The sequence below is a fragment of the Hirundo rustica genome, chromosome W, assembly GCF_015227805.2.
Source record: "Hirundo rustica isolate bHirRus1 chromosome W, bHirRus1.pri.v3, whole genome shotgun sequence".
In the NCBI taxonomy this organism is placed as follows: Eukaryota; Metazoa; Chordata; class Aves; order Passeriformes; family Hirundinidae; genus Hirundo; species Hirundo rustica.
In genome coordinates, this window is record NC_053487.1 from 6,197,167 (window position 1) to 6,217,813 (window position 20,647).

A 20,647-nucleotide genomic window follows, 5' to 3' on the forward strand; every position below is an offset into this window, starting at 1 on the left:
GGTGTCTCTGGATCTTTAATGATTACCGAGAAGGGGGGTATATTCAACCTTCCTACACTATCAGGAGTGTACCATACTTCTGAGTTAATTTTTTCCTCATCCTCTACCCTCAAGGGACAGAGTTTTATTTTGATTTCTTCATTTACTACTTCTATATTAATACCCATTTCTATAATTAAGTCTCTCCCTAACAAATTATAATCTGCTTCTGGTACTAGCAGAAGGTTCCCTATTCCCATTTTGGACCTCGATTCCACCAGTACATTCTTAATAACAGGGACTTCAAAGGGCTCCCCCTTCGCCCCTACCACTTGAGCAGTTTCTTTTGATATCTTACATCCCTCCGGTAGTACCTGGACTGTCGATCGTTCAGCTCCAGTATCTACTAAAAACTCAAATTCCTGCTGCTGAGGACTTATTTTTAATTTTATCAAGGGCTCCTGATGTTTCCGTGTCCCCAGCAAATGAAGCCCCTGACTCCTTCAGTCCTCTTTGAAGACTCTCTCATCCCTCAGCCGCTTCCTGCAGTTTCTCCGAAAGTGTCCTTTATTTCCACAGTAGAAACATACGCCTCCATCCTTTTTCTCTACCCGGGGAACCCCTCCCCCATTTCTCTGGGCCACTTGACTTGTTTTGGGAGGGGCATCAATTCTCCTAGTTTCCCTTACTGCTGCCACCATCATTCTTACTTGTCTCTTGTGACTCTCTTCATCTCTTCTCACACATACCTTCTGTGCTTCCCTCAATAGCTCATCCAGGTCTCTATCTTGCCAATTATCTAATTTTTCTAACTTCTTTCTGATATCTTCCCACGATTTAGCCACAAATTGTGTTTTTAGTAGTGCTTGCTCTAACGGTGTCTCAGGATCTAAGCCCGAGTACATCTGCAGGTTTTTGTTGTTTTTTTTTTTCAAGTGTTCTAGCTAGTCCGTAGGTGTCTCCTCCTTTTTCTGTTTCTCATTAAATGCTTTGTTGATGTTCTGCCCCCTAGGCACCGCTTCCCGGATCCCCTGTACTATTATCCCCCTCAGATCCTGCATATTGATTCTGTGATCCTGCTGCTGATGATTCCAATTGGGATCCTGCAAAGGCCACTTGGTGTCTGCTAAAGGTCCTTGTGCATGTTGTGAATCCCATATCCGCATCCCCGCTCGTCTAATCATATTTCTTTCCTTGGCCGTGAAGAGAATATTCAATATGGCTTGCAACTCGCCCCAAGTATAAATACTGGGTCCTAAAAATTGGTCCAGTCTCTCGGCCACCCCCAAAGGATCTTCCAGGAGGCTCCCCATCTCCCTCTTAAATTCCCGAACATCCCCAGAACTCAAAGGTACTGAAACAAACCCTATCGCTGGGTGAGGTCCCTGGCCCTCCCCCCCCCAGGCATTTCTCTTAGGGGATATAGGTTATGCTGTCTAGCCCGACCTCGGGTTATGGGTCCCTGCACTTCCTCGGGGGGCTCGGGATTACTTCCTGCTTCCTGAGGCTCCATTGGAGGTGCATCCGGAATCTGGGGGTTCTGAGGGGGTATGTAAGGAAGTGGGATTAGTAAGGCTTCTTCCTCTTTACTCCTGTCTTTCTTTCGTCCTCCCTCTTTGAGGGGAAACAGGAGCACTTCACCCCCAGGTCTTGTAACCCATACATTAGCATATTCACTTTCTTCTTGACTAAAAGGAATTTTAGTGTTTACCCACAAGTTGAGTTTTTGCCTCACCCAATCTTCTGATGATCCAAAAATAGGCTAAAAAATATTCCAGGAAATCTCCTTTCCACCCCATACTACCACACAATAATGGATCATTTTAGCTTTATCTTTACCCCCTGTGTTAGGGTAATGTTTCCAATTGTCTAATATGAACCCCAGTGGGCTATCTCTAGGCACCGGGGGGAGTTTTATGGGAGTAGAGGGCCTGCTCTTCCCCTGTCCCATCTTCTGGAGTGCCCTCACACAAGTGTGGTGCAGAAGTCACTCGCTTCCCCTTGTTATTGGCTCACGCCCTCTCAGACAATGAGAACCGCACTACTGAGGGTCCACAATCGCTTGGAAAATCCGAGCTGCCGGTTCTCCTCTCACACACACACACACACACTCGCAGCACTCCAGGATACCCGACCCAGACCGAACGGAATCTTCCACACAGATACTCACGCGTCTTGCGTCTTCGTCCGGACCTTTGTGCACAAAGTTTATAGGGTCTGCCGGCTTCCTTTGCCTAATGCTTTGAATTTAGTTTCGTCGGTCCAACCGAGACAGGAATCGGGTCTACCAGGGCCGCCGACTGATCGGCGGGGCGCCCCCCAGGCAGAACCAAAAGTCCTATCTTGCAGGTGGATCCGAGTCACGGCACCAAATTGTAATAGACTATGAACATGAAGAAAAGTTCCAATAGGAATTTATTGCATTGCAGCAGGCAAAGCAAAGGCAAATACAGCGCTGGACGGCAGGGGGAGTCTCGCTCCACCAACTGCCGTGCCTTGGCAGGTTTTTCAGTCTTGCTTTTATCTTGCTTCTTTCCTCCGATGATGTATGTGTGATGTGTTGCTGGGAGGGTCTCTTTCTGTCTCTCGGTGGTCGCAGAGATGAAGGCTGTAGTTGTCCTCTTCCTTATATGGTAACTAAGCTGGAATTCCTGAAACTTAAAGCTGATTAAGCAAGTAGAGAGAGAAAACAGAAATGGGCAAAGGTATGTTTGCCTATAAGCTTAGATAGTAACATAGTAACTTCCTGTTATCTTGAGTTATTTGATCTCCAGTGAACAAAAAATAGTTAATGTTTATCACAGTTAAGATGAATGATGCCCGGTGAATGACCCTGGATGGAGGTCTGAGTGGAAACTGCAGTCATGGACAATGAGGCCAAAAGAGGGTTTAGCGTAAAAAGCATAGAGAGATGGATATTGGTGAGCACAACTCTGGTGTTGCAAAGATGCGGGTCTAAGCAAGGATAAAAATCTTCAGGAAAGGAAATGGACCAGAATGTATTTTTCTAATAAAGCATCTATGTTAATAGGGGTTGCAGGAGGCTGCAGCAATCTGGGCAGCAAGCAGGGAGCCATGTCTGCAGGGCTGATGCTCAGGGGTTTAATCTCTCTGGTAAAAGAAAGATGTTTGGGCAGTTTTAACAGAGAATTCTACAGGCAGCCCCAGCATTCCACAGTAAGTGTACAGGGAAATGGCATGTCTGGAGGGACTGAGTTATATAAGAATAAAGGCAGTTCATGCTGTCAGGAAAATTAATCCATGAACACTAGAGGTTTATGTCCAAAAAGAAGACAGAGGAGTCCTTTTACTTTATTCGAATAAAGGGAGAGGCCATGGGGTATTTCCCCTGGGGTCTCTCAAATTTTCAGAGGACACAGCCTCCTTTTTATCCTAATTTCCCGGCCACATTTCCCTCTCTCTTTCCCCATTGGCTGAGGTACTTGAGAGGTACAGACTTCCTGAAATGCCTAAGATTCCCCTTTTAATGTATAACCCCCTTAATTTTTAATTCTTATGGGATTTATGGGTTTTCCCCATTGTTGCTTTCATCTTTCAATATTCAATTTCATTTACAAATAAACCTACAGTTTGTTTGTAAAGGCAAGTATCTTCTTTTCCATTCATCAATCAGTAGAATCCTTCCCATTGTTTCTCTTATCTCTCAGTGCTAGTTTTATCTACCAGCAGACCCAGAACTTGTTTGTAAAGACAAATCTTGTCATTCCTCTCAATGCAATGGATATCACTTCTCTGCAGGATCCTCAGAAGCCAGGGGGATCAGCCCACACCTAACAGTCTCCTGTTTCTGTCATGCACCAGCTTGTAGCATCCTTCAGGTAAACCAAATCTAAATCTCAGTAAGGACCCAGAGCATGAGGCTGGTTTAACTCTGAAGGAAGTTCAGCTGCAAAGCTCATTTGCAAATACAGCCCCAGTGAAAGAGCTGTGCCCCAGCCCTCCCCTTTCAGAGGCACAGCTCCGCCCTGGCCAGCACCTCTCCCACAGTTTTTCATGAAGACAAAGCCTCAAGACACCTAGAGGGAACTTTCTGATGCTGTGATCTTTCATTCAGAATGAAATTAATTTTTTTTCTGCTTAAATCCAGTCTATTTCAAGACCTCCCATTATGTCCTTGACCATCACAATTTATTAAAAAATCAGACAGCCTGAAATTTCAAAGCTTGAAGCTCAGAGGTGAAGGAACAGGCATCCCATACATCCTCTCCTGCAATGCTTTGCATGGCATGGCCACCAGCTCCCTCCTCTCCTACATCCCAAAGCATCCCAGGTCCAGCTGTCCAAGCCAGCTGTGATGGGAGCCAGGAGAAAGAAAAGAGATGAGGAAAAAAAGAAGCTGTTCTGTGCATTGAAGAAAGCTGCAAAACATTGCAAATCTGTGTACCCTCATTTCCAGCTGTTAAGACTGTATCCTGCCCCACAAACTCTGGGACTTCTTTGTACTGATGCCAGGGCATCTCAGAACCAAATATCTTTTTAAACACTTGGAAGCCAGTTGCAAAACAATAAATTAGCTCCTCCACTAAAACAAGGAACATGCCAAGCCACAGTACATGCAGACAGCTACACAGAACCAGTAATTAATCTGCATGAGGTCTTTAGGCTTGTTCTGACTTCAGCTTAGAAAAGATGCAAGACATCCCAACACACGCAAACCTGTGTGCATTTCACTTGCAATGCAGCCAACGTGATCTGAAGGGAGATCAAGCCAGGCTCAAGGGGTGTTCTATGATATTCCCACCCATAAAATGCAGCATCCTTAAAAATCTCTTTTTAAGCCATGGAGCAGTGAGGATGAAGTTGACACCAGCCGAGTGATCTGTCTCAAGACTGAAGTCAACAAACAGATTCACATGATCTTCAGTGCAAAGTTGGGTTGGACATCAAACACGCTGTCAAAGTATCATGGGTTGGCACAATTTTGTTTTCTGGTTATAGAGAAATGTGAGATGTTTTTCCCTGCCCTGACAGTAGAGTGGTTTGGGGGGAGGGAAGACAGGGACCTATCAAAAAGCTGGCCGGGATATTGGCAGCTAGGTTGACCAATGGGAAATGTCAATGCGACTTTGGAAGGGACATTTAAAACTAATCTGCTGCTGATCGGTCTCTCTCTTGCTTTGGAATCAGCCATGAGGTAACATCATAGGCAGTGGGCAGGCCTGGGTCGGACCCTGCTGCCTCTCTGGGCGGCTGGGCCAGGCCCGGCCGAGCCTCCAAGAGCTGCTGCCCGCATAGGAGCAGCCCAGGTGAAGCCCTTTTACAGCTTTGTGGTAGCTCCGAGCCGGACCACCCTGGATGAGACCAAGGGGTGGAAAAAAATACATCTACCAGCTTCCTCCATCAGCACAGCTTTGCATTTCCTTCAGCCTCATGCAGCCCGGCTCTTGCACATGGCCCTTGAAGGCCCAGGTGGATTTAATCCTTTTCCTAGCAACATGGAACTTTTAAAGCACAATTCTTCCTTGAGAGAAAGAAGAAAGAAAACAGAGGGTATGTGGAACAGACACCAAATGAAGTCAGTTAGACTAGAAGTGAAAGAACTAATAATATTGGAATAGGATTGAAGAAGTGGGCATTTTTAACCGGACTTCTCTGAGGTAAACTATGGAGAAACGGACTGTTCTTTGCAGCATCTTAGTGTTGTTGGGTAGAATGCTATTCTAATCAAAATTGAGGAGTGATGTAATTGAGATTTATTTGGGAACTTTAAAGCCCCCGCTCCTGGGTTAAAAGGAGGTCTCAGCCTTTGAGACAAAGATGATTTTAGACTAGAAGAAGTATTCGTAAATAGTACCCCAGATACACTGAGAAGCTTTGCTGATAGAATGTCACAGTCTGTGAAAACTCCGGGTGGCAGCAGATGTGTGACATTGGGAGCACTGGACTATTTTGTCTTGTGGCAAACATCTTCATAAAAAGTCTTAGAGAGACTCTTCTCTTAAAAGCAATGAGTAATTATGTCTAAATAGTGAAACTGACTGAAAATATTAAGTCGTGTCTTTCTATGTTGTCCAATAAGAAAGTTAATAGTTTGTAAGAGGAGAGAAGTGTATTTTAAAGTGTCATTCTGTTTTAGTTTAAGTTTTCTTTTTCTCAACTTTTTTTCATTCTTTTAGTTTGTGTTAATAAAACTAATTTTTTGTTGTTCATTTTTAAGCTTAAACCTGCTTTGTTTTTTTCTCCTAATCTCTCCCTCCCACAAAAAGAGAATAAATACTAAAACCCCTACATTAATTGGTGTTTCTGCCTGGTTTTATTAAATTAAAACCATTACACAAAGGATGTTCCATGTGCTGCCGTGTGTGCATGCAGGGAGGAAGGAGCACTGTCAGCAGCTACCTTCTACTTTTTACTTAAAAAAAAGGCCTCACTGCAAATTCCCTTGAAATGGCACATTTCAGAGGCCAGAACACAACCAGTTAAAAGGACAAAGGGAGAACAAAAAATAAGAGTATAATATGAAAAATTACAAATAGAAGCAAAATCAAATGTTAATTTTAGATTAAACCTCTGCTGATGTTCAGTGCCATCTCCTCTGGCTTTGCAGTGACAGGTTTGAGCATCACTGGCCACTGCTTCCACCCAGCAGCTCTGCAGAGCCCCACACACTCAGTCTGCTTCATCCAGACCCAATTCAGTGACAAATTGACTCAAAGGCTTGCCATGCCACCAGGGCAAGCAGGAGGGCACACTAGTGTGCCACTTTGCCAACACTGGAAAAGGACAACCCTGACCAAAGATGTGCTACCTTGCATCCTCACAGGCAAAATTCTTGCTAGAAATGAATTAATTAATTAGTTGTGACACCAATGGTCTCCTTCCCCAGGCCAGACAAGAGGTAAAGCTTTCACTAGGCTGAGAATAATCTCTGAGTCTCACTCCCCTAGAGAGACAAGTGATGGTCTGTCAGGGCTTTCCCCGGCATTCAGGTGGTTTTAGAGTCTTGCCCTCTGCAAAGCTCTGAGTTAAACAGATGAAAGAGACTGAGTCTTTGAGCTCTGATTTTTAAAGTTGCATACTTCGTTAATTGCTTTTTATCTTACAATTTTCTCAGTGTCTAACAGATGTTTGCCGCGGCTTGGACTTCTGATGACTCCTTCCGAGCTGGGTTGTCCTTATATTTTATACTAATTGCTACGTATTTTATATTTACTATTTCTTACTAATGTCTATCACTATTACTAAAAAGGTCATCTTTACTTTGACTTAATCCTCACTAGCTACTTTGTGCTATGTCACTGCAGAAATGAAGTGAGGGAAAGAGAAGGAAGAAGAAGGAGGCAACGCCCCAAATTCTCTATCTTGTCCCCATTCACTTCAATGCTAGGAATCTAAATATACTGTTTTTTCCACTCTGTGATATACTAAACTACAATCTTTTACACTCTTGTGGCCTGAAATGCTTCCTGCAGTGCAAGAAGCCTTTCTCACGGACTGAAATCAAAACCAGTGTCTCTTTGAGCTCTGGGCTGGGGTCCTAGACCCCCCTGCCCAGGTCTCTGACCTTCCAGGGCAACCAAAGGAATGCCTTGGACTCTAACATCTCCCCCTCCTGTTTGAACTAAGAACACGCCTTAGAACATGCCTTAGACTCTAACAGTGGTCAAGAGCATCCATGCCAAAGTCCCTTCCAAGAATGAGATGCAAGCCCCTAATTTGCTACTGCATATTTGAATACTAAGCCAGAGATTTAAGTCCTGCAGCAGTGTGCCAAAATAGCTGGATGAAAATTATTGATACTGGGTTACAAAAGTGCAGGCATGAATAAGTTTTGCCCTTATTCTTTCAGCACCAGCCAAGCCACTAACTTGGGGATTTCTAGCTCAAAATCAACACCTTGAAATTCAGTGTTTTGCCATATGCTTCCCCAAGTGTCAGAAAATCTTTTCTACCTGAAAACTCTTCAGACAGCTAATCATAGTACTCCCAAGGTCTAATCATAGTACTCCCAAGGTCTTTTCACAGGAATGGGAATGCTGCTGATACTGTCCTCATAATAGTTTATTTTCATCCTGCAGGGGGAACAGATGCTTATTTTAACACACTTATCAAGCACCTTACATGGCCTATCACAAAATGGATAACAAAATACACAGTACACACACCTTGGGATAGTTCTGAGAGGGTCTGAGATCACTGAAAACCAAAACTTTACCTGTATTTCTAGCTTTAAGTGAAAAATGGAGCTAGCTACCAGTGAGTATCAGAGAATAGCCTGAGGATTAAACTTTGCCAATAAAGGACTTGAAAATACAGAGTCTGTACATCCAGCTGACTCTCCCAGGGGTAATGCCAACAAAAAGCAACCCACATTAAAAGTACAAAGAAACCGATCTCGGCACCTCAGATGGAAGGACTTTGCAAACAACGCTGTAATTTTAAAGCTTTCCCCACAAATCTGTTACCAGCTCTAGTACAGACAGAAAAATCCATTAGCAGATAAGAATACTCACTGAAGTTCCATGCCAATGCAACCTGCTGAGCAAAGCAGCTTCCAGCAAGTCACCAGGTGAGATGGCCCCAAAAACAGCTCCTGGGCAGTACTTGGGGAAAACCAGCCTGGCATCACTGTGCTGACAAATGTACTAAATCACTGTGTATGGCAATGGGTGATATTTTCATTCCTGGGTGCCACAAGTCCCTTTATTCACATATTCTTGATTTTCAACCCTGTGTATCTGCTGGAACTGCTATTTTGAACACACACTGCAGCAATGTTTCTGTGGTGCTACAATCAACCAAAATACCTCGTTATCTTTACAATATGCTTATGAACTCCCTGCCAGGATTCCCTAAAAATCTAGGGAAGCAAGGGTCCAGTTTTCCTGACTCTGAGGCTTCCCCAGGCCGTCAGAGCTGGGTTCACACCAAGCACTCTCCCTGAGCCAGGTGAGGTGAGCACTTCAGCTTTGGGATAACATCAAACCCAGCCTCCTCAATGGCATCACCTCCACAGTATCCCAGCAGCACAGCTGTATAACCTAGTTAATCCAGACCTAAACAGTCTTTTAAAGGTGTTTGCAGGAAAGTAAAGCAGCAGGGATCTGCTCACAGGACAAGTACATTGGGAATTGCATGCTGTTCCCATATAGCACTGGCACCTTTCTGCTTCCCTCCTTCTGACACATGCAAGTGTTGAACAAAGCTCTGGTTAATTTTGCAGTTTACTACGATTTTCTAGAAACTCAGTCATCAGTTCTGAGTAAAAAAAAAAAAAAAAAAAAAAAAAAAAAAAAAAAAAAAAAAAAAAACTTTGCTGATCTCCCTGCTCTTTCCTTTCTAGGCAATGCTTTGCAGGTAGATCTGCACCAATGACTGCAAGGGGAGCAGAAGGGGCTGGGCAGCTGGGTGGCATCAAAAATGGGGTAGGCAGCAGGTTGAAGGAGGGGATTCTGTCGCTCTACTCCACTCTAGTGAGACCCCACCTGGAGTATTTCCTCCAGCTCCAAGGTCCCCCAAGGTAAGAAGGACATGGACCTGTTGGGGTGAGGGTGACAAAGTTGATCAGAGGTCTGGAGCATCTCTGCTATGGAGACAGGCTGAGGGTTAGGGTTGTTCAGCCTGGAGAAGAGAAAGCTGCCAGGAGACCTTACTGCACCTTCCAGTGCCTAATGGGGCTCCAAGAGAGCTGGAGTGTGACTCACTACAAGGGTATGGAGTGACAGGACAAGGAGGAATGGCTTTCAGCTAACAGAGGTTTAGATTAGATATTAGGAAGAAATTCTTGACTGTGAGGGTGGTGAGGCCCTGGCACAGGTTGCCCAGAGAAGCTTGTGGTTGCCTCATCCCAGGTAATGTTCAAGGCCAGAGTGGATGGGACTTGGAGCAACCTGGGACAGTGAAAGGTGTCTCTGCCCATGGCAGGGGGGGCAGGACCAGATGATCTTTAAGGTCCTTTCCAACCTAAACCATTCTATGATTCTAACCTCAGAGATCAACTTTTACCTATGTAAGACCCCCTGACTGTCTCCCTTGTAATTCCAATAACAGAGAAAGCATTAACTTTTGAAGGTGCTGGGGTTGGATATTTTATTAAGCTTATTTGTACTGCTTCTCTCCCAGTTGTTTTGGTTTGTGGTAAAAAGCACAAACAGACTAAAATCATTCTTCTCTACACTCATGATTAAAATATCTACAAGAGGTGGACATACTAGGCAGATTTTCAACCAGGGAAAGGATAGGAGATTAGAAAATTAATATAGATATAGGCCTAGACAGCAACTTTTTTTCCCAGTGTGCCCTGAGAGCCAGCCTCCTTGATAAAGTATTTTAAAAGCAGGTTTTAGGGGTGAAGTTTTTAAGCAGACAAATTGTAGAAATAATAAAGCCCTAACACACACCACGGCTGACAAATTAGCTACTAAAGAAAGGCTTGGGATGGGAACTGTTTACTGCCACATTACTGAATTCACTCTTCTGCACTGCTGTTTACAGACCAGGAATAACACACAGGCTCCTATTTAAATGCATGCCTGGAGGCACAGTTTCCAAAAGCAGATTTACAACAGTATGACTTCCTCCTCTTGGGGACTGTATAGTTCCTCAGAAACCTACCTGGAGGCTCTGCAACACCTCTGGAGCTCAAATTCATGCGCCCTTTGTAGCCAGGTCTGCTCCAAGCTACAAATGGGTCCAGGTCTGTGTATGAATGCCCACACCCAGCCTAGGGGTGGGTGACAAGGGGGAATAAGGAACAACCACATGGAGAAAAGATGCTCAGTCAGGTAACACGCCTGAGGATCTCAAATACCAGGAGGCAAAACCACTGCTGCAAAAATGCTGCCAATGCTGTGAAAAACAAAAGAAGCCCAAAGGACAGGCAAGTGCAGTAGTGTTGTTATTCATGGTTATCATGGGTTGGCACAATTTTGTTATCTAGTTATAGAAAAATGTGTGGTGTTTTTCCCTACCCTAACCACTGAGTGGTTTGGGGAGGAGAACAGGGACCTATCAAAAAGCTAGCCAGGATATTGGCCGCTATGTTAACCAATGGGAAATGTCGATGCGACTTTGGGGGGGACATTTAAAATTAATTGCTGGTGATCAGCCTCCTCTCTTGCTTCAGGGATCTGCCATGAGGTAACATCGGAGGTGGCCGGGCCAGCCCAGATCGGGCCTTGCTGCCACTGCCCTCACAGAGAGGGTCTGAGCCAGCTAAACCCTTTCCCCTGCTTGCCGGCAGGGAAGAAATCGGCTGCAGTTCAACAATGCTGACCATGTGCTCAGACTGTAGCAGAAAGGGCCAAAACATGGCCCAACTTAATCGCCGCTGGCAGCAAAGAAAGAAAGCCTGCAGCTCCATAACAACTCCGAGCCGAGCTGCCCTAGATGAGACTGAGGGGTGGAAAAAAGGACATCTACCAGCTTCCTCCATCAACACAGCTTTGCATTTTCTTCAGCTCCTGCAGCCTCAGCGCTTGCATGTGGCTTTTTGCAAGCCCGAGCGGATTTAACCCTTTACTAGCAACATGGAACTTTTAAAGCACAATTCTTCCTTAAACAAAAGAAGAAAGAAAACAAAGAATACTAGAACAGACACCAAATGAAGTCAGTTAGATGAGGAGTGAAAGAACTAATAATATTGGAATAGGATTGAAGAAGTGGACATTTTAAACTGGACTTTTCTAAGGTAAATTATGGAGAAATGGACTGTTCTTTGTAGCATCTTAGTGTTGTTGGGTAGAATGCTATTCTAATCAAAATTGAGGACTGATGTAATTGAGATTTATTTGGGAACTTTAAAGCCCCCGCTCCTGGGTTGAAAGGAGGTCTCAGCCTTTGAGACAAAGATAATTTTAGACTAGAAGAAGCATTCGTAAATAGTACCCCAGATACACTGAGAAGCTTTGCTGATAGAACATCACAGTCTGTGAAAACTCTGGGCGGCTGCAGATATGTCACATTGGGAGCACTGGACTATTTTGTCTTGTGGCAAATGTCTTCATAAAAAATCTTAGAGAGACTCTTCTCCTAAAGTAATGAGTGGTTATGTCTAAATAGTGAAACTGACTGAAAATCACAAGTTGTGTCTATGTTGTTCAATAAGAAAGTTAATTGTTTGTAAGAGGAAAGAAGTGTGTTTTAAAGTATCATTCTGGGGGGTTTTTCTCATGCTTTTAATATATGTTAATAAAACTATTTTTGTTCATTTTTAAGCTTAAACCTGCTTTGTTTTTTTTCTCCACAAAAAGAAAATTAATACTAGAACCCCTACATTAATTGGTGTTTCTGCCCGGTTTTATTAAATTAAAACCATTACAATGGTATAATCGCTATGGGCATGGAAGATAAATTTTCCATCATTCCAGTGGATTTTAATGACAATTAAATAACTTATCATTATTCTTAATACCATGCAGGTGAACTGTATTTTGCCTACAGAAGCAGTGGTGGCCAAGGTCAGTAATAAAAGTGGTAAATATGAGAAGCCAGGGCAAGTGTAAAAACCCACATTTCAAAGACAACCCCTGTGGCATTTCATACTTTGGTATGATTACAGTGTCTAAAAAAAATCATATTTACAGAATAACAGTAAATATAACTGTTTCTTTGAAACTCAATATGTGCTGATAAGTTTAACAGAGAAACTTTCATCATAGCACAGCTAGATAAAAAAAGTTGTATTCTATAATTTACAAAGTGATATCTTACAAAGATATTTACCCCAGATTACCCCAGGTCCTGATGCAGCTCAGCTATTAGAGTCAGCCCTCTGCAATACTGTAGTTAAGACTGTCAGTGCTTCCACTATTGCTTTATTTCTCCACTGAACAGCTCATATACTCATTTATGGGAAAAAAAAAAGTTGCTCTGGGCTCAGGTTTCACATAAAACCCTTAGCTGAGCAACATCAGTGTTTTAAAAACTAACTTCAAAAAGCCAGTGGCTATTCTTTTTTGGTGACAATTGACAGGCAACTGGCTTGTTTGGCTTGGATTTTTTCTTCTTCACTCCAATAGCACAAAAATGTCTCTAGAGCAAATAAACAAAACACTGAAGTATTAAATAATCAAGAAGAGTTATGTTTAAGTAAGTACCTAGCTACATATGGCACTAATGAATTCCAACAGCTTTACCAAGTACAAAAGCACTGAATGGTTTTGTAATGCCCTGTAATTTTTTATTGTACAGGAAGTCAATTTATGTTCTGGTTTGGCAGAGGATAGGTAGATTGTAGCTCTACTGCTTTGTGTTGACTTTAGTGGCGCTCCATCTACTTGTCCTCCCACAAACACATTCTCTGTAGACAGATCAAGGTGTCAATATTCAGTAATGTAAGGGACAGTCATATTTGTTCACTATATACCTGGACATCTCCAAAAAAAAGTGCATTTTTGTTGTTGTGCCAATAAAAGAAAGATATGGCAGAACTAACACTGATCCTTTCAGGACCAGACAGCAATGCCCAGGTGTAGTGGTTTCACATTCACTAAATTTTGGTTGCCAAATTTAGTGTAGTGGTCTTAGGGTTTACTCTCTTTTTGTGGAAGAAAGATTAGGAGAAAAGCAAAGCAGGCTCGAGCTTAAAAATAAACGTAGTTTTATTAACACACACTAAAAGGATGGGGGAAAAAAGAAAGTTGGGGGAAAAAAAACCTAAAACAAAACAGAATGAAACTCCAAAACACTCTTCCCTCCCTCTGCAAACTGTTAACCTTCTTACAAAACAACATAGAGAGACACAACCTGTGATTTTCAGTCAGTTTCACCATTTAAACATAATCTTTCATTACTTTGGGAGAGGAGTCTCTCTAGAGTACCATGGAGACACTCGCCACAAGACTACAACATCCTAGTGGCTCCCAATGTCACAAATCTGCAACTACCTGGAATTTTTGCAGATTGTGCAGTCCCACCCAGTAGCAGCCTTTCCCCTGGCTACTCATGGGCCTCTCAGTGTATTTGGGGTACTGTTTAAGAATGCTTCTTCTAGTACAAAACAAGGATTCTCTTCTTCTATCTCTAAAATCACCTCTATCTCAAAAGAAATAGAGACCTCCTTTTACCCTAGGAGCCGAGGGCTTCAAATCACTTTCTCTCTAAAATCATCTTTGTCTCAAAGGCTGAGACCTCCTTTTAACCCAGGAATGAGGGCTTTGAGATTTTCACCTAATTCTCAATCATATCAGACCCCAGTTTTGATTAGAACCAGCATTCCCCCAAACAACATTAAGATGTTACAAAGAACAGCCCATTTCTCCATAGTTTACCCCAGAGAAGTCCGGTTAAAAATGTCCACTTCCTCGATCCCTCTGTCCAATAATATTATCCGTTCTTTCATTTCTGATCGACTGACTTCATGCAGTGTCTTTTCTACGTACACTGTCTCTTTCTTCTTCTCTCTCAGGGAAGGGTTAGGCCTTGGAAGCTTCATGTTTCCAGGAAAGGGTTAAATCTGCCCAGGCCTGCAGTGGCCATGTGATCCCTGTCTTGGGCTGCAGGGCTGTAGAGACACAAAGCCATGCTGATGGGGGAGGCTGGTGGATGTCCTCCTTTCCACCCCTCAGTCTCATTTAGGATGGCTCAGCTCAGAGTTGTTATAAAGCTGCAGGCTTTCTTTCTCTGCTGCCAGCAGCTATTAAGCCGGGCCATGGCTTGGCCCCCTCTGCCGTGGCCCCGGGCACGTGGCCAGCACTGCCGAGCTGCAGCTCCCCCTCTCCCCTACTGGCAGCTAGGGGAAAGGGGGCTCAGCCATCCCGGGCCACTCCCCGTGTGGGTAGTGGCTCCTGGAGGCCTGGCCAGACCCTGCCTGGCCGCCCAGAGGGCAGTGGGGCCTGAGCCGGGCCCTCCTCTGCTGCCCACGATGTTACCTGGTGACCAGCCTGGAAGCAAGAGAGTGACCTGCAGGAAATCAGGGTTTATATGTGGGTACTTCCCAAAGTCGCATTTGACATCCTCAGTGGTCAAAACAGATGCCAATATCCCAAACTAGCCTTCTGATAGGTCCCTGTCCTTTCTAAAACAATTCCAAGTTCCTGACCAGGAAAAACATTCGACATTCCTCCATAACTAAAAACCAAACTGTGCCAACCCATGACACCAGGTCTGTACTCACAAAACCTGGCACTCGGGCCACATGCACAATGCTTCTGCTCTGCTTTAGCACGTACAAGCATGGTGGGTTCACTGATTCAAAACATGTTGGATGCTTTTGCTCACAGTTGAATACGTCAACAAATCTTTTGAGATTAAACAGGCTCACTCTACATATAGAAGTAAGTTTTGTTCCTTACTGCCTTGGAAATTCCAACTGGGCTTAGAGTTGAGCTGGGTTTTCTCTCATTATCAACTGTAACATGAATTCTCCATTTCACCTGAACTCAAGGTAAACCTATAGTTACATCTCTGCATCTTTGCTGTTCCAGAGAGGGTTGACTGATGGTTCTGGCTGATGTGAGAACAACTTCTGGCTCCATGACAGCAGAGCTGCTGCTCCTGACCGTCAGCTGAAACCTCCCTGCACAAGAAGTGTGTGGCAGGCTGCTGTAAAACAGTGATTTTCTGCAGAAAGGGACTCAGGCAGGTTAAAAGTCAATGTCCTGCACTGTACCCTGGAGCTTAACTGTCACCACGACACGCAAAGCAACCACACGCAGATAAGAGGTTTCGCAGGACAGAGGTCCTTCTCCGATCCAGCTCAAAGCTGAGACCAGGCAGAGAGAGCCTCTTTGTTTTATTTCTTACTTTTTATATATTTGTGGGTCTAGCAGAAGATTGGCTTTTAGAGTTTTCACCTCTCAAGCCAACTGGCCAGACCAGCCGTCAGTTACAATTGTTTTCAGGTTAGAAATATGCAAATGAAGGACAGAGAATGAAAAACAAAGGATTTGTTTATGTTACATCTGTGGGAAAAAGGTAGAACTGCTTTTAATATTGTACAGTAGTTAAAAAGTTCTGACTCCATTTTTATGAAAATTCAAAAGGCTTTAAAAACTCAGAAAAACCAGGGTAACACTTAACATGCTGCCCACAAGTCCTACCTGGGTCCATCTGCCCGGGTGACCAACACCCAGCCTAGCCATAGACTCCTCCTGATCACTGCAACACAAGAGCAATCCAACTCAGTGTAATTTGGTCCCTAAACCCTTTCTAAGCAGTGGAGAAAGCTTGCTCCATGTGAGCCAAGCTACCCTGGGTGGGAAACCACCTGAGTGCCACTACATTATTTCAAAGCCTGCACAAGTGTGGTGACCGAGCAAAGCCAGCACAGAGAACCGCACAAAGGGCCGCTTGCTTAGTGCCACACAGCTCAAAGCCCATAAGCCAATACATTTCCATGGTCCTCCCTAAAAAAGATAAGAGTTACAGTGCAAGTAGCACAGTGACCTACATAAACACAGTTCTTTTGTAAACAGGAGTCAAGAATGGCAGGAACAAGCAGCTAACAGGGAAACAATGTCAGATTTTAATCATCGTTGGCTTTAAGCAAATTATTACAACACTCCCGCACCTTTGCCCCATCCCCAACTCTCCCCTACCTACATGGAGAAGCTCAATTGTGTCTCAAGAAAAATCTCCTCTGCAGAACAAGCATCATAGTATCACAGTACATTTGTCCTTGGTGTTCAAACCGAGCAGCAGGATTTTCAGAACAAGACAACCTCAGTTTCTCAGGAGGCTCAGAAATTCACACAATGTGTTTTTAAAGACTCAAGTAAAAATAAGAAATTATCTCATTAAATGCAGCCCAAAACTGGAATGGGTTACTAAAAGATGGAGAATCAGCTCTTCTTCGGTAAATGAGGGGATGCTACAGCACATGCCTCTGCTTGGAATCTATTTAGAGGTACATTTTTGTGATGTTAAAGGAGGCAGGAGACACCTGGAGAGCAGGACCAGCCTTTCAGAGCTACCCAGGTCAAGCACAGCACTCAGGGAAAACTGAAGATGCTGGGACATCTCAGCTCCCAACCTCACACCCCAGGGTGACTCCAGACTCTTCTGCTCTGACAAACCTGAAAAGAGGCAAAGCCCTTAATGGAAACCCAAGCCCTACAAACACCAGTTTCAAATGCTACCAAAAGTTTTTTGGAAGATCAGAGGCGGTAGGAAGGGGTTGGTAATTGGAGCATTTGGGTTTTGTGGGCAGGAGGAAAGGGACAGCTTGGTGTAGGGGTTCTTTTGAGAGAACAGGCGTACCGTCGATGGCAAAAGAAAAGAGTCTGCTCTTTGTCTGGGGGGATTTATGGCTTTATTTAGTCCAGAGCCCCCTCCAGCTCCTTCCCCGTCCCCATCCCGTGCAAAAGAGGCTGCCCCCCCTTCCTCCCAGGGCTTTTATCCAGGGGGAAGGGCCTAGAGGCAGGGATAAGCCACTACCCAATCAGGGACAAGGTGGGAGTGGAACAGAGTTGGGTTACATTCCAGTGTGGGAGGATGGGCACGGCCGAGCCAGGACAAACAACGTGATACAGTTTCCAGGGAACAAAAGAAACATTAGAAAACCCAATATAAAAATGAAATACAGTATAAACCAAATTAACACACTGCAACAGCTTGGTTTCAACACAGAGTTTGTGTACAAGCCACAGCAGAGAGCCTGTGGAACTGCAGAGAACTACTCACAGCCTTCAAGAGTTTCCCTTCATTCTTCTGCATGTGGACGACGGCATGGTGCACCATGGAGTACAGGCTGAGGAGGACATGCTTCATGTCATAGACGCCGTGCATGCCTCTGGTCAGCCCCTCCAGAGACTCGATGTACTCCTTCCAGAGATTATGGATCTCCAGGTCGCCCACCAGGCATCCCTGCATCACTGCCCCACAGTAGCCGGCACAGGGCTTGGCCAGGAGCAGCCCCTGGCAGTGGGAGCAGTACCACATCTTCGGCAGCACCCGCCCACAGTCCTTGCTGAATTTCAGGTAGTCAGTAGTATTTATCACCTCGATCCCCAGGTTCAGCGCCTGCAGAAAGACTCGTGTGGCCTGCAGGGACTTTGACACCTGTGTCATCATCGTCTTCGGGTAGTTCCCAAAGACTTTGAGGTCTCTCCTGGCTGCCCGCAGACATTCAGTCATTTCCACAGAGGGAGCAGGGAAGCCAGGAGTAATCAAGTGAGAGTAAACCAAAGGGAATAAACTGTCAAAAATTAATTTATCATGTCATTGACAGTGATGTCAGAGCCCAATATGTACAGCAAGATATCAGTAAAAATTCTCCAACAAATTTAAGAGCCCTGGGCCCCATGCTCTGGTAGTAGGTCATAAACATGCTGTTGAAGTTTCTTGCATGCCACACTACAATTTTGAAGGCTTCTGCAAAAAAGAACAACAACAACAAAAAAATGTTATTAAGAGATGGTGAGCTCAGAAACAGGGAGGATAATGTTCTACCATATCACTGCTGCCAGGGCTGGCCCCATCCAGCCTGCCTTGGGTCAAACACCTGCTGGCTGCCGTGACTGCTGCAAAACACCAGAATCAGCAGTTTCCAGGGGAAATGCATAAATTCTTTAAACAGAAACTACATTTCAAAATGGCAAAAAAAACCCTATGATCTAGTTAACATTTCAGCTTTTAATAAAAATATTGATTCAAGTAAAGGGCTAGACTGCAATTTCTTTCTCTCCCCCCTTTCATATTGATTTGAAATTAACAGGAAATCTATCTCCAGACTTAATTTAAGACAGATAAATGTTTGACAAAATGTACAGTGTTTAAAATCAGGAAACAGTAAATGCTGACATTCCATTATAAAAAGGAAAATACTTATAGGAGTTTAATCACAGACAGTATTCTGACTCAGCCCCCAGCAGGTACCTCTCGGGTTTTTCTCCCGAGATTCAGGTGGTTTTAGAGCCTTTTGCCTTCTGCAAAGCCCTGAACTGGATGCAAGAAAGAGACGGAGTCTTCAGGTTCTGATTTTCAAGGTTGTGTGCTTTGTTTATTGTTTCTTATCTTACAATTCTCTCAGTGCCCAACTAAGATCTGTGCAGCTGCTCGGGCATCTGACGACTCCCCCTGCACCGGGCTGTCGCTGCCTCTTATACTAATTGTTACATACTCTTTATTTATAGTTATTTGCCAATACCTACTACCTATACTAAACAGGTCATCTCTACTCTGACCCAATCTCCTTAAACTACTTTGTGCCACCGTCACTGCAGAAAATGGAGTGAATGAAGAAGAAAGGAGAAGCAAGAGACAATGTCCAAAATCCTCCATCTTGCTCCCATTCACTTCCATACTAAGAAACCCAAAACTATGATTTTCCACCCTGTGATAAGCTAAACTACTATCTTTCACACTCTTGTGGCCTGTAATTCATCTTGCAGTGTAGGAAGCCTCTCCCATGGACTGAGATCAAAGCCAGTGTCTTCCTGGGCTCTGTGCCAGGGTCCCAGACCCCCCTGTCCAGGTCCCAGACCCCTCTGCCCAGGTCTCTGACCCTCCAGGGCAACCAAAGGAATGCCCTGGACTCCGACAGGTACCCTGCACCACGTGTCCTCAAAGCCACTGGGAAAGCCCCCACAGTGCTGCAGTTTTCCCAAATGCACCAGTGTGGAGGCTGTTAAGCCAGAAAGTGCTAATACAAACACACTTCCCTGGAGAGAAGCTAGACAATAATATAAACATGCCCCCTTGGAAAAGGAGCAGTTAGGCCAGACAGAATATGAACACAACCCCCTAAAGGAGAAACCCTGGCAAACAGCTCTCTCTGTTATGGTGAAGAAATGTGTTCATCAGTTATACCCCATTGGTTCTTTTTTACCCAAGCCAATTGGTCCATTTTGGATCCTTCCCCTGATTGGTCCCTTTCCCAATTCCTCTCTCCATTGGCCAAGTTGTAAAACCCCACCCCTAGCTACCCTATATAATCCCACTTGCCTTGGGCTCAGGGGTTCTTTCCTCCTCTGGACCTGTGGAATAAAGAAGCTTTCCTGGAGATCGGAAAGACCCTGTCTTGCTTTTACTCCTGCATTGCCTGGGGTGGCAAATGCGGCTCTGCTGCTCAGGCAGCTCCTCAAAGAGCAAATCACTCTGCACTTGAGAGTGCACTAGAGAGCAAATCACTTTGCACATGATAACGCACCAAAGAGCGAAATCACTTTGCACCTAAGGGTGCACAAAGAGCTGAATCACTCTCCGCCTGAGAGTGCCTGTGCCTCCATCGATTTAGGTGCCTTTTTAAAGACACTTCTAGTGAGGAAGGTCGTGGCACCTTCACCACCGGACCAGACCGTGATACAACAGACTCCCTTCAGCTTCAGATCCAATGTTTCATTTGCCCTGGCTACGAGCTGCTCCATTGTCCAAAGCAATGCTGAGAGCCAGTGGTGCCATGTCCATCTGTGGGTGCCCAGCCAGGAACACTCATACGTATCAGGTTGTCCCACACTGTCCTATTGTTTTGGTTTGAAAGACAGGTATCTGCTCGGGAGAGGCAGGGCCTCTCTAGGAATGGGGAATACTAATCCTTTCCCTCCAAGTTATTATAATTTAGAAGATTAAAGAGGCTTTTCAGTCAGAGCTATGGGGAAAGGAATAACAGTTCTTTACTAGTAAATAGAACAAACGAACAACAACAACTACAGCAATAATAATAATAAACAGAACCAAGAACCTCGAGGGGCTTTGTTTCACAAGCCCAGGGCAGTCTGATCTCTTGGGACCCTGAGAGCACTAAGCCGAAATGGTGGGACTCTCCGGG

General features: G+C 44.5%; 1 protein-coding gene across 1 annotated transcript in view; it reads right to left on the reverse strand.

Annotated features, from left to right (window-relative positions):
- The window catches only part of GPC3 (glypican 3), a 166,651-nt gene extending 146,405 nt beyond the window's left edge, over nt 1-20,246 (reverse strand). Inside the window, 4 exon segments of the mRNA XM_040089155.1 lie at nt 17,563-18,089; nt 18,092-18,151; nt 18,154-18,302; nt 20,173-20,246. Of these exon segments, the coding sequence (XP_039945089.1) occupies nt 17,563-18,089; nt 18,092-18,151; nt 18,154-18,302; nt 20,173-20,246 (810 nt within the window).
- Between the last annotated feature and the right edge of the window lie 401 nt (nt 20,247-20,647).